General features: G+C 41.2%; 1 protein-coding gene across 2 annotated transcripts in view; it reads left to right on the top strand.

Annotated features, from left to right (window-relative positions):
• Window positions 1-13,817, top strand: part of LOC105497830 (lemur tyrosine kinase 2) — a 109,876-nt gene that overhangs the window by 32,628 nt on the left and 63,431 nt on the right. For both annotated transcript variants that reach the window (XM_011769253.2, XM_011769264.2), the window contains exons 2-3: window positions 2,359-2,486; window positions 6,259-6,403. In XM_011769253.2, coding sequence (XP_011767555.2) covers window positions 2,359-2,486; window positions 6,259-6,403 — 273 coding nt within the window. The remainder of the gene's footprint in view (window positions 1-2,358; window positions 2,487-6,258; window positions 6,404-13,817) is intronic.

The raw sequence follows: 13,817 nt of genomic DNA, 5'->3' as shown, positions 1-13,817 counted from the left end.
GGGCTTTCCTCTGTTTTAGACTTTGTTGATTTAGAACTTGGAGGTTCTCGACACCCCTTGGTTAACTATATTATTCTTAAGCACAGACTGAGCCCGCTTGTAACAATGGTGTTTCAGCATTGCTTCCCCAAAGGGACCTTTTGTTATTGAAAAAGAACTGATTTCTGTTTGCAGTTCATTTTAGACTTCCCTGATTCACTGAAGCTTATTTTGGATTCAAGAATGTTTTGCTCACCTAGGAATTTGGGTTAGTTTTTCTTTTCTTCAAGTAACCTAGCTTCATTTAAGAAAACAATAGCCTCATTAATTTATCTCTCTGCCTGCCTTTTGGTGCATTTGAACACTTAATTAGCCATAGATGAGGATTTATTTTTATTTTTTTTAATTTTTATTTTTTGAGACAGGGTCTTGCTCTGTCACCCAGACTGGAGTGCAGTGATGTGCTTATGGCTCACTGTAGCCTCCTCCTCCAGGCTCAAGCCATCCTCCCACCTCAGGCTTCTGAGTAGCTGGGACTTCAGGCATGTGTCACCACGCCCAGCTCATTTTTATTTTTATTTTTATTTTTATTTTTTGTAGAGATGGAGTCTCACTTTGTTGCCCAGGCTGGTCTCAAACTCCTGGGCTCAAGCGATCCTCCCACCTTGGCCCCCCAAAGTGCTGGGATTACAGGCATGCTCACTGTGCCTGTCATAGATGAGGATTTTAAGGAAAAGTTTATTTCTCAGTAAAACTCCAGTAGCTGAGACTTTAACAGTTTGCTCTGACAAAGAAAAGTTTCACAAGTACCCTAGTTGAATAAGATGTTTTCCGGATAACGAAGAACTTGCTAAACATAAGATGTAAAAATCTTTATGCTCTAGATAGGGATGAGAAAAGGCCAGGCAGTAAAATATTTTAGGCTTTGTGGCTCACAGGCAGTATCCTTGGCATATTCTTTTTTTTTTTTCCAACAGCCCCTTAAAGATGTAGAAATCGTTCTTCTCTGGGGAGTCCGGGGAGGCCCCCCACGCAACAGCAGGCTGCAGGCTGTAGTCTGCAGACCGCCTCCCTCCCTGCTTATCGTGACCAGGGCTCCTTGGAGCAATGGCTGGTTCTCAAGCAGAGTAGGGAAAATATGAGGAGTGCCCGGAAGTAAGGAAGAGTTGGAGAAAAAGGGAAGGATGGAGCGTGCCAAAAAGATCCGGGAGTCCCCTTAACAGAGCTCCCAGTGGACAAGGCTGGAACCATTGGAGCCACAAAATAAGTGATGATGACTTTGGATTACAGCCCAGAGAATAAATATCCATGAGTCCATAAGTATATACGTGACTGAATAAAATAAATAAGGGGTGGAGAGGGGACCAATCTTCCTTACAAAATTCTAAATAATGAATGTAGAAGAAACGAGGGAAATAGAAAATCACCTTCCAAACATCACAGTAGTAATTGCTGTCGGCAAGATGTGTTGACAGATGCAGAAAACTGGTGTGCAAGACCTGAAGGAGAAACAGGCAGTTGCATAGCCTCAAAGTTTCTTCCCCCTGATATTACTAATTACTGGAGGGTTTTTAACCTGTGTCTGCAGACTCTTTACCACTCCTCCCTCCGGGAAGTACAGCTTATGTCCCTTCCCTGTGGGCCAGCATTGCTTTTGAGGAATAGAGTATGAGAAGGGAAAGGTAGGCCTGCAGTGGTTTGGTGATGCCTGGTGGGAGCCACCTGGCCCACGGGATCAAAGGTCACCTCACCAGGCGGAGGTCATGCACCCTACTGTGCAAGCAGGACAGTTCACCCCACTGGAATTCTCTAACTACCTTGGTCTTATCCTGAGAAGACATTGGGTGGCCCCGGTTGAGAGACATTCCACAAAATAACTGACCGGCACTCTTCAGAAGTGTCAAGAGTTATGAAATGCAAGGAAAGACGAGAACCTGTCAGAGACTGGAGGAGCTGAGGGACACGTGGTGATTAAATGCAACATTGGTAGTTTGGATTGAATCCTGAAAAGAAAAAAGGACTAAAGTGGAGAAAACAGTAAAATCTGAATAAAGCCTGAAGTTCACTTCATAACATTTGTTACCAGCGTTACTGTCCTAGTTTTGATCAGCATATTGTGGTAATGTACGATGTTAGCATTAGTGGAAGCTGGGTGAAGGGTGTATGTGAACTCTCTGTATTATCTCTGTAACTCCTCTGTAAATCTAAATTATTTCAAAGAAACAACAGCTTCTTATCCTGGATGGATCATCAGTTTTTTCTCGAGCATTATTTTATTAATCCTTGCAGCCATTTGTATGTAGAGGAAACTATTGTTTCACTAATTAAAGTTGATTTTGGAATGTACATGTTTTTAATATTATTTCTCTCTCTTTCCAGGGGAGGCGCCACCTGCTGCAGAAGTTTCCTCATCTTTTGTGATCCTGTGTGTGTGCAGTTTAATAATATTAATAGCGTTAATTGCAAACTGTGTATCCTGCTGTAAGGACCCAGAAATAGACTTTAAGGTGAGCACAGAGGGTAGGAACATTTAAAATGGTCTTCCAGTATGTTTTTCAATAGAATAACTGGATAGCACAGTCCTTTGGGAGCAGAGATCAGCAGATTTTTTTTCCCTAATGGCCAAATAGTAAATATTTTCTACCTTAGTGAATATGTGGGCCACACAGTCTCTAAAACAGCAACTCAGCTCTGCCAGGATAGACACTGTTAACAAATGGTCATGGCTTTGTGCCAATAAAACTTTATTTACACAAATAGGAGGTTTGGATTTGGTGCATCAGCTGTAGTTTGCTGCGCCTCCATTATTGACAGTAAGCACTTGCCTGTAGTGAGTTGAGGTTTTTGCTGAGTGAAGAGTGAAGCGTGGTGATTGAATTTACTGTCCATAAGGCCTATGAGGAAGAGCAAGATGGTTGTTCCCTTCCACCCCCAAACTTCTGTAGGCTGGTGAATTTGTGGTCATCAAGGTTACTGAGGCAAAGGGATCCCCCAGTGTGTTTTGTGAGAGAGGAAGATCATCGAAACCTCGAGTTCCCTAACAGGGAGGAGGAGGCTGCGATTGTAAAGTCCTGGCCAGGGAGGGTAATAGAGAAGATCTGGTTGTAGCAGCAGACAGTGGAATCAACCAGTGCAGCAGCCGGGAAGGCCTCTAGAACTTACTGCATGTCTGCTGGACTGCATTCGACCTGTGTAAATACTTGTCATAAAGGAATACATGGGGAGAAAGAAGGAAGAAATGCAGGTGTGCGGAGAAAATAGTCCTTAATATTGCTCCCTGTTGACTGCACAGGACTGACCCAGGAGTCTGGAGGGCCAGTGGTTCAAATTGAGGGGAAAAAAAAGGTCGTCTTCTGGCTAAAGCCTTGTTTTCCCTGGACATGGGGCCCTGGTCTTTAGAACCTCATGGCTGTTTGTGTGTGCTGTCTTTACCCCGAGCCTTCTGGTAGCCCTGAGGAGAAACAGAGATATGCTGTTTTCTTGGGTCAGCACTGGCCATATACACACAGAGGGCTGAGAACCCAGGAGGGCAGTCGGAAAACACTGGTGGAGATCAGTTCCTTTAGAAGATTTTGCCCCAGACCTATAGAGTTTTACTCACAGCAATCAGTCCCTAGGCCTTAGAACCCCTACAGATACTTCTGTGGCCCCTGCTGACTGCACTAGTAGTAGGGGCACAGTTGTAGGTGGACAGTTTGTGTCCCTTGCTTGTTAGTCTTGCTGTGAGACTTTGCACAGAAACCTGGCCATTTCAGGACATAGATAAAGCCTGATCAGTGTTGCTGATACCAAAATCCAGTCTCCATCTCACATTTCATGATGCCTCGTTCTTGCCTTGGATCATGCAAAGCTTTTTGAATCTCAGGATTGAATGCGGGAGTTCATCTGAGAGCCAGGAATCTGTGTTGTTACTGAGCTTCCCCGGTAATGCTGGCACAGGGGCCGCAGTGTCTTAGAGCACTCTCCAGCTCTAGAGTCTGTGCGACTGTATAAGAGTATTTCCATCTGTGATTTGTTGGCTTTCTCTAGATTTAAAGCTATGCAGTTTTAGAGCTGATGGTCCATGGAAGTCATTCTACAGACCAGGAGGCTACAGTCTGGTAACACAGGTGACTTGCCCACATTCATCCAGACAGCCAGCGGCAAAACTTTAAAAGTGACCCAGGCTTATCTCATTTTTCTTCGTTTCTTTTTTCAGACAGGGTCTCTCTCTGTCACCCAGGCTGGATCACACTTCACTGCAGCCTCAACCTCCCAGGCTCAATCAATCCTCCCACCTTAGCCTCCTGAGTAGCTGAGGTTACTGCAGGCACACGCCATCATGCCCAGCTAAGTTTTATATTTTTTGTAGAGACAGGGTTTCACCATGTTGCCCAGGCTGGTCTTGAACTCCTGGGCTCAAGTGATCCTCCCACCCCTGCCTCCCAAAGTACTAGGAATACAGGCGTGAGCCACCGTGCCTGGCCATTTTTCTTATTTTTATACGTTACCTGGTCTGAATCTTGAGAATCATCGGTTGGTATATCTAGTGGTACGTCGTGCTGCTGCCACATTTTGAATGGCATTATTTTAAGGTAGGAGCGACGGACAAAATCATTTTACAGAGAGAGCCCTATTTAGGAATGTCCAAAAGAAAAATTGAAGGATTTCCTCTTGTTCAAAAATACCCTCCCAGACTGAAGTTACAGTACCTCATTTTTCTTGCTTCCAACTCCATCAATACACATAGCAGTAATGTCCTTTAATGCATTGGAGAACATATATGAGAATAGTGTCTTCTCACATGCATATGGAGATACAAGTGTTAGAGAAATCTACCATTGTAACTTTTAGTTTCTTTCTTGTATTGGATTGCGGGGCTAGAAGAGGTGATAGAAAAATTGAAAATAAAAGTTCATAGACCGTTCAGTGGAGAACAGTCTTGTTCGCTGATCTGTTCCCAGCTTCTGTTGTGGTGCCTAGAGGGGTGGTACATGTTAATTATCTGAACAAATGATTTGATGAGTAACTTGATAATTGGCCGTGTCTATGGTAAATTGACATGGATATCAAGGTATACCAGTTCACCAGAATGGTGACAGGAAGAGTTGCGATAGCTTCCCACCAAACGTCATGTAAAAGGTTTCCACAACTTTATTTATTTATTTATTTATTTATTGAGACAGGGTCTCGCTCTGTCACCCAGCCTTGACCTCCCAGGCTCAGGCAGTCCTCCCTCAGCCTCCTGAGTAGCTAGGACTACTCCAGTAGTCCCATGCCACCACACCTGGTTAATTTTTAAAAATTATTATTTGTAGAAACAGGGTCTTGCCATGTTGCCCAGGCTGGTCTAGAGCTCTTGGGCTCAAGTGATTCACCTGGCTGCATCCAGAGTTGTAAAGTTGTCATCTTTAGAAAGGCAGTTTTTTTAGTGACCTTTGTGGGTCAGATCCTGGTGGTTTTTTTTAGCTAGTTTAGTAATATTTCCATTGTTACTCTTTTCAGAGAAATAGAACTCACTTAAAAATATCTTTTCTGAGTCTTTCAACATTTATTGTAATAGAAATCACATTTCAATTAGAAATGCATATACAACTTTAAAATAAAATGATTTATTTTGATTCAGTAGGCAAAGAATCATGTCACAAAAGTAGTAATTTTAAAATAATTGTTTGGCCAGGCACGGTGGCTAACACCTATAATCCTAACACTTTGGGAGACTTAGACAGGAGGGTTGCTTGAGCTCAGGAGTTTGAGACCAGCCTGGGCAACAAAGACTCTGCTGCTACAGAAAAAAAAAAATCAAAAAATTAGCGGAGCGTGGTGATGCATGCCTATGGCCCCAGCTACTCAGGAGGCTGAGGTAGGAGGCTCGTTTGGGCCCTGGAGGTTCAGGCTGCAGTGAGCCATGATCATGCCACTATGCTCCAGCCACTGTCCAGCCAGGCAATAGACCAAAACCTTGCCTCAAAAAAAAAAAAAAAAAAAAAAAGCTTAAACTGTAGGGTCATTTAAAAGTAAATTTTTAAGCCTAGAAGAGTATTTTCGTGTAAATTTCATTGCATTTAACTTCAAACTAACAGTTTTAAAAGTTACATGAAATATGTGTAATTTATTTTCCTGTCTTACGTATTCTGCTGTTTGGAGTCAGAGAACACAATTACATATGCTTTTTACTTAACATTAAGTACAAACTGGAAAGAAAAAAATTGTGGCAGCAAGGTCCAAATGAGTGCATAAATATGTTCCTATTTTAAGTGTTAGCCAATGGTTTTTAATGCTTGCTCTCTTTCGTTTTAGGAATTTGAAGATAATTTTGATGATGAGATAGATTTCACACCACCAGCAGAAGATACCCCCTCTGTTCAGTCCCCAGCAGAGGTCTTCACACTTTCAGTACCAAATATTTCCCTCCCAGCTCCCTCGCAATTCCAGCCTTCTGTAGGTAAGACCATACAGCCTAATGCCACATTGTCATGAGTTGTTCCTGAGATGTGAGAGTGGGAGCCTAGCCATCATAAATATTGGACTGCCCATCTCCTCTTTGGTTTATTTCTCTTCCTTCTGCTCCCAGTGAAGCTGAATTCTAGTGGTCAGGCCCATTGTATTCCTGCAGTAGCGTTGTCTTCTCCTTTCTGGACCCTGGGTCTGGTATGAGAATAAAACGCATCTCTTTGATTCATTGACATTGAACACCTGGACAGAACTCCCAGGCTGTGTTCTGGAGCTGGTTTCTCTGCTAGTTCTGGCTACAGCTCACCTTGCTGAGTAGGACACTGCTGGCTTCCACTTGAATGCCCTGCGTTTGGGTAGGAGAGGAATGTTTGGATATGTTAATCAGGTTGACTTTTCTCAGCTTCTTCAGATAGAGGTTTGATTCTATGTTAATTGATGTCTTGTGAAAAAATAGAATGTGACTAGTTTTTTTTAGAGTTTGAAATTTAAGCCCTTTTTAGAGTTAGAACTTTTTGTGGTCTTAAGAAATTCTTATTCTGCGATTAAAATAATACCTTTTAAAAAATATTTTAAGCTTTTGCTTTGACAAAAGAAGTAGGTTCAAGAAGTAGGGTTTTCTGAGATTGCCGCAAGAAGGCTGTGTAAGTCTGTAGGTGCTAGGACTACCTTTGCCGGTGTGACACACATTGTGGGCTCTGCTTAGGGCAGAATAAACCCCTGAAGTGATACCACTGCAGGCAGGCATGACTACAAGGAAAAACCAGATGAAACGTGACATAGCTGGTGCAATTCATTTAAATATATGTAAAGTAAGAATATATTTAAATTTATAGATTTTGCAACATTAAAAAAAAAAACCTGAAGTGTTTAGCTTTAATTGCTGTAAATAACAATACCCTTACTCCAACCAAAATAATGAAGTTTAGAAGGAGGTCTAATATATTCTTGGGTTAACTTAAGTATACTTACTCTAAATGGAAATATTTTATTGTTGCTTGTTTGATAATTTGCTTTCCTTTATACTTAAGAAAAACCTTTAGAGCCTTCTCAGAGCTTTTACAGGCCCACAGTTGATCACCCGTGGATTCATTTCAAGTAGCTGAATTCCAATTCAGATCAGATTAAGTGGAAAAGGGAATTTTCTGACACATGGACCCAGAGCGTAGGAAGAACAGGGGTTCAGCTGACCTTGGAGACAGCTAGAACCAGGGCCTGGCACACCATCAGCATTTTAATTGATTTCTGATTCTCTCTTCTCTTTGCATATCTACTGAATCTCTCAGGCAGCTTCTCTGCTCAGTAGGGAGGTTGGCTGCCAGCAGCTCCACACTCATTCCCTTGTAGTTTTATAACCATAGAGGAAAGGAGCTGCTTTCTCTCTGTCCTCAGACCAGAAAGAAAACCCTTTGGAGGGACATTCTGGTTGTCTTCACCTAAGTCACAGGATGCAGAGCCATCACTGGTCAGGAAGGCGGGGACAGACAGACAGCTTCTCTTCAGGATCTACTGGGGATGGATGGGAGCACAGTCAGATGTGGGCAGAAAAGAAATGATGGTGACCTGGGCAGCCATTATAATTTTGTAAAGCCCTGTACCCTAATATCCCTCTTCATAGGAAGAAATTTTAAATTTCTCTGCATAGAATACCCTCAGAATATTTTTATCATCTTGGGATATGAGAGGCCTTTCCAAGCATGCATCAAATCCAGAATCCATAAAGGAACATACTTGCCAAATCTGATTTACAAAAATGAAATATTCTGTATAGAAAAAGACACCACACACAGATTGACAGAGTCGCAAAAAATATTTGTAAACTACAAACAGGATTAAAAGCGGTTACATATTAAGAGTACAAACAAATCTGGGAGAAAAAGTAACACGCTACTAGAATAAATAAGCTGAGGACATGAAAGGAGAATCTCAAATGGTCAATAATTGTAGTAACCTCATTATTAATTAAAGAAGTGCAGACTTAAGCTGATAGCAGATAAGTAAAGACGAAAAGAAATGATACCAGGTAGTGATGGGCGAGCATGTGGAGGGCAGCAGGCAGTCTCATCCACTACCATTAGTGCAGCTATAAATTGCTGAAGATGTTCTTTCTGGAGGGGTAGTCTGGCAACATGTATCAAAATATGAGATATGTTGACTCTTGATCGAGCAGTTCTACTTTTAGTAATTTATCTTTAGGAAATAATTGGGCAAGTGTGCAAATATGCATGTACAAAGGAATTTATTGCAGCGTTGTTTGGCAGGGTAAGATGGAAACAGATTAAATGTCTGTCAGTATGTGATTTGCTAAATTACAGTCAATCGATACAGTGGAGATTTATGTGTTCCTATAAAAGGATCAAGGTGAACTGTATTTGACTATGAAAGATATTTGTGATATATTACATGAAAAAGATATACCACATACAAGCAAGTCTACAAGCTCTACCATTTTTTTCTTTTTTTAAATGTATTTTATTTTTTGCATAGATAATATATTCACTTGGTTCAAAAACCATAACATTACAAAAAGTATATATTGAGGCCGGGCACGGTTGTTCATGCCTGTAATCCCAACACTTTGGGAGGCCGAGGCAGGTGAATCATGAGGTTAGGAGATCGAGACCATCCTGGCTAACACGGTGAAACCCCGTCTCTACTAAAAATACAAAAAAAAATTAGCTGGGCTTGGTGGCGGGCACCTGTAGTCCCAGCTACTCGGGAGGCTGAGGCAGGAGAATGGTGTGAACCTGGGAGGCGGAGCTTGCAGTGAGCCAAGATCAGGCCACTGCACTCCATCCTGGGGGACAGAGGGAGACTCCGTCTCAAAAAGAAAAAGAAAGAAAAAAGAGTATATATATTGGAAGGCCTCCCTGTGGTATTTAAATCTGACCTATTTTCCACCGCTGCCTTCCCTAAGTAACAGCTGCACTTTTGGTTCTTGTTTTTTCATACACCTTTCCAGAATTTGTTGATGCAGGTATCTCCCCTCACTCCCGTTTACATTTACTTTAATTTTTTTTGTTTTTTAAAAGACTTTTTGTAGAGAAGTTTGAGGTTCACAGGAAAATTTAGAGGAAGGTAGGTACAGACATATCTATATGCCCTCACCCACACACGTGCATAGTCCTCCTTTTTTTTGTTTTTTAACTCAAAGATGTCATGGTAAATTCATTATTCTGCATCTTGCTTTTTTTCACTTATCAGTGTACCTTGGAGATCTTTCCATATCATTAAAGCGTATGTATTCTTGCTTCTAGGTTCGTACTATGTAGATTGTATAGTTTAGCACGGTTTATTTAAACAGCCCCCTGTTGATGGATATTTGGCTTGTTTCTAATGTGAAAACAAACAAAGCTTGTATCTGTGTTGTTTTGCAGGTGGTTGTTGTACTGGTATCTGTAGAATACATTTCGTAAAGTGGGTCAAAGAGTGCATGTGTTTATAATTTTGATGGGTCTTGCCAGCTTACCCTCTGCAGGAGTTGTACCAATTTATAGTCCTGCCAGTTGAGTATCTAATGGATAATGCCTTTGCTTTTGAAGCTAAATTGGTATCAATTCAAACTAGATTGTTATAAATTTAGGATGCTGACTGTAATCCCCATGGTAACCACTAAAAAATTTACAGAAAAGGAAATGAAGAGGGGGAATCAAAATGGTACACTAAAAAAAAAAAAAAAAAAAAAAAAAAATCACACATATACAAAAAAGGATTTTTTGATGAACAGGGTTCCTGATTTTAATATAGTAAATTTTATAGTTTTTTTAGAGTTTGAAATTTAAGCCCTTTTTAGAGTTAGAACTTTTTGTGGTCTTAAGAAATTCTTTCTTATTCTGTGATTAAAATAATACCTTTTAAAAAATATTTTAAGCTTTTGCTTTGAGATTTAGATATAAAACCCGTCTTGAGTTGATTTTTGAGGATGGTGTTAGGAGGAAATCCAACTTCAGCTTTCCTTATAGATTGCTGTGGTTTTTCAGCTTCATTCATTCACTGATCCTTCCTTTTCTCTCTGCCTCCATGTGTGTATGGTTCTATTTTAGGCTTTCTATTCTCTGTCATTAATTTGTGTATTTCTTGTCCCAATACCATTCTCTTAATCATAATCATGTCATAATAACGTGAATTGCAAATATTTCTCAAATTCTATATATTCTCTTTCACTCTCTTGATAGTGTCCTTTGATGCATAAAAGTTTTCCAATTTAATTTTGATGAAGTCCAGTTTATCTGTTTTTTACTTTTATTGCTTGTGCTTTTGGTGTCATGTTTAAGAAACTATTGCCAAATCCCTGGTCATGAAGATTTGTCTCTCTGTTGTCTTCTATGAGTTTTACAGTTTTAGCTCTTGCTCTTTGATCAATTTCGATTTAATTCTTTTATATGGTGTGAGGTAAGGATCCACCTTAATTCTTTTATACGTAGATATCCAGTTGTCTCAGTTAACAGTGTTTGAGAGACTGTTCTTTTCCTATTGCATTGTCTTGGAACCCTTTTTGAAAATCAATTTACCATATTTGTTTGGGTTTATTTCTGGACTCTCGGCTGTATGTCCAGCTTGATACAGACTCTTGATCTGTATATCCGTCCCTATGCCAGTACCACACCATTTTGATTACTGTAGCTTTTGTTTTATAGTAAGTTTTGAAATCAAGATATATGAGTCTTCTTTGTTTTTCTTTTTCAAAATCCTTTTGCCTATTTGGGATTTCTTAAAATTCCAACTGAATGTAAGGATCAGCCTTCCTATTTCCGTAAAACAGGCCACTGGGATTCTGATAGTTTTTTTTTTTTTTTTATAAGTCTAGTCTAGTGAACCAGTGGGAGTGGGAGAAGGAACAAAATAATCTGTAGTGGTTGTAATCAAGGAAAACTTTTTTGATGTACATTTTGATTCCTTTCTCATTCCCTTTGGATTGTATTTTTAGATGTTTTCTTAGGGATTACAATGATTACAATTAACATCCCAAATTGATAACACTTCTGAATTGATAACAGCTTAGGTTCAACAGCACACAAACTCTGCTCCTATACAGCTCAGTCCCATCCCTTTATGTTGTTGTCACAAATTATATCTTTATACATTTTGTGCCTATTAACACAGTTATAATTTTTTTAATGCATTCATATTTTAAATGTGTAGGAAATAAAAAGAGGAGTTAGACACCAATAATAAAGTAATAATGGCTTTTGTATTTACCTATATAGTTACCTTTACTGGAGATCTTTTATTTCTTCAGATGGCTTTGAGTTACTGTTTAGTGTCCTTTTATTTCAGCCTGGAGGACTCCCATTAGCTTTTTTTGTATGGCAGGTATACTGGCAGCAAACTCCCTAAACATTTGTTTATCTCAGAACGTCTTAATTTCTCCTTCATTTTTAAAAGATAGTTTGGCCAGATATAGAATTCACAGGTATTTGCTTTCAGCACTTTCTCTGTGTCATCCCACTGCCTTCTAGCCCCCACGGATTCTTTTGAGTAATTGGTTAATCTTATTGAGGATCCCTTGTACGTGATGAATTGCTTTTCTCTTGCTGCTTTCAGGATTCTCTCTTCGATTTTCTATAGTTTGTCTCTCAGTGTGAATCTCTTTGAGTTTATCTTACTTTTTGTTTTTTAAGTCTCGCTTTGTCACCCAGGCTAGACTGCAGTGGTGCAATCACGGTTTACTGCACCTCAGCCTCCCGAGTAGCTGGGAGTACAAGTGCATGCTACCACTCCTGACTAATTTATTTTTAATTTCTTTTTTTTTTTTTGAGACGGAGTCTCGCTCTTGTCGCCCAGGCTGGAGTGCAGTGGCCGGATCTCAGCTCACTGCAAGCCCCGCCTCCCGGGTTTACGCCATTCTCCTGCCTCAGCCTCCCGAGTAGCTGGGACTACATGCGCCCGCCACCTCGCCCGGCTAGTTTTTTTTTTGTATTTTTTAGTAGAGACGGGGTTTCACCGTGTTAGCCAGGATGGTCTCGATCTCCTGACCTCGTGATCCGCCCGTCTTGGCCTCCCAAAGTGCTGGGATTACAGGCTTGAGCCACCGCGCCCGGCCTTAATTTCTTATAGAGACAGAATCTCACTGTGTTGCCTAAGCTGGTCTCAAACTTCTGGGCTCAAGCAGTCCTCCCACCTCAGCCTCCCAAAGTGTTGGGATTACAGGCATGAGCCACTGTGCCTGACCAAGTTTATCTTATTTGGAGTTTTTTGAATGTGTAGATTCATGCCGTTTCCTTTTCTCTCTCACCTCCTTCTGGGACTCTAATGGATAATATGTCTCTTGGTTTATTTGACGGTGTCCCACAAGTTCCTTGGGCTCTGTTCCTTTTTCTTCATCCTTTTTCCTTTCTGCTTTTCAGACTAGGTAACTTCATTTGATCCATCTTTAAGTTCACTGATTCTGTCCGCCCAAATTTGTTGTTGAAACACTTAACTGTGCTTTTCAAGTCAAGCTTCTTCTAGAATTTCTAGAGAAATTCTTCTCTATTTGGGGGAAACTCATTCTCCTGGTTTCCTTTGGTTCTTTGTCCATCATTTCCTTTAACTCTCTGAACATACTCACTACAGTTGATGTAAAGTCTTGTCTAGGCCGGGCATGGTGGCTCACACCTGTAATTCCAGCACTTTGAGAGGCCAAGGTCAGGAGTTCGAGACCAGCCTCGACAACATAGTGAAACCCCATCTCTGCAAAAAAATATAAAAATTAGCCAGGTGTGGTAGCTTGTGCCTGTAGTCCCAGCTACTCAGGAGGTTGAGGTAGGAGAATCACTTGAACCCGAGAGGCAGAGGTTGCATTTAGAGATTGCGCCATTGCACTCCAGCCTGAGTGACAGAGTGAGACCCTGTCTCAAAGAAAAAAAATTAGGCCAGGTGTGATGGCTTATGCCTGTAATCCCAGCACTTTGTGAGGCCGATGTGGGTGGATCACATGAGGTCAGGAGTTCGAGACCAGCCTGCCCAACATGGGGAAACCCATCTCTACGAAAAATACAAAAAAAGTTAGCCAGGCATGCTGATGCTTGCCTGTAGTCCCAGCCGCTTGGGAGGCTGAGGCAGGAGAATCACTTGAGCCCGGCAGGCAGAAGTTGCAGTGAGCCAAGATTGTGCCGCTGCACTCCAGCCTGGGTGACAGAGCGAGACTGAATCTCAAAAAAAAAAAAAAAAGAAAAAAAAATTAATTAAAAAAATAAAGTCTTGGGCCAGGCGCAGTGGCTAATGCCTGTAATGCCAGCACTTTGGGAGGCCGAGGCAGGCAGATCGATCACAAGGTCAAGAGATTGAGACCATCCTGGCTAACACGGTGAAACCTTGTCTCTACTAAAAATACAAAAAATTAGTGGCCGGGCGCAGTGGCTCACGCCTGTAATCCCAGCACTTTGGGAGGCCGAGGTGGGCGGATCACAAGGTCAGGAGATCGA

The sequence above is a fragment of the Macaca nemestrina genome, chromosome 4, assembly GCF_043159975.1.
Source record: "Macaca nemestrina isolate mMacNem1 chromosome 4, mMacNem.hap1, whole genome shotgun sequence".
NCBI lineage: Eukaryota > Metazoa > Chordata > Mammalia > Primates > Cercopithecidae > Macaca > Macaca nemestrina.
This window is presented reverse-complemented; position numbering and strand designations above follow the sequence as displayed.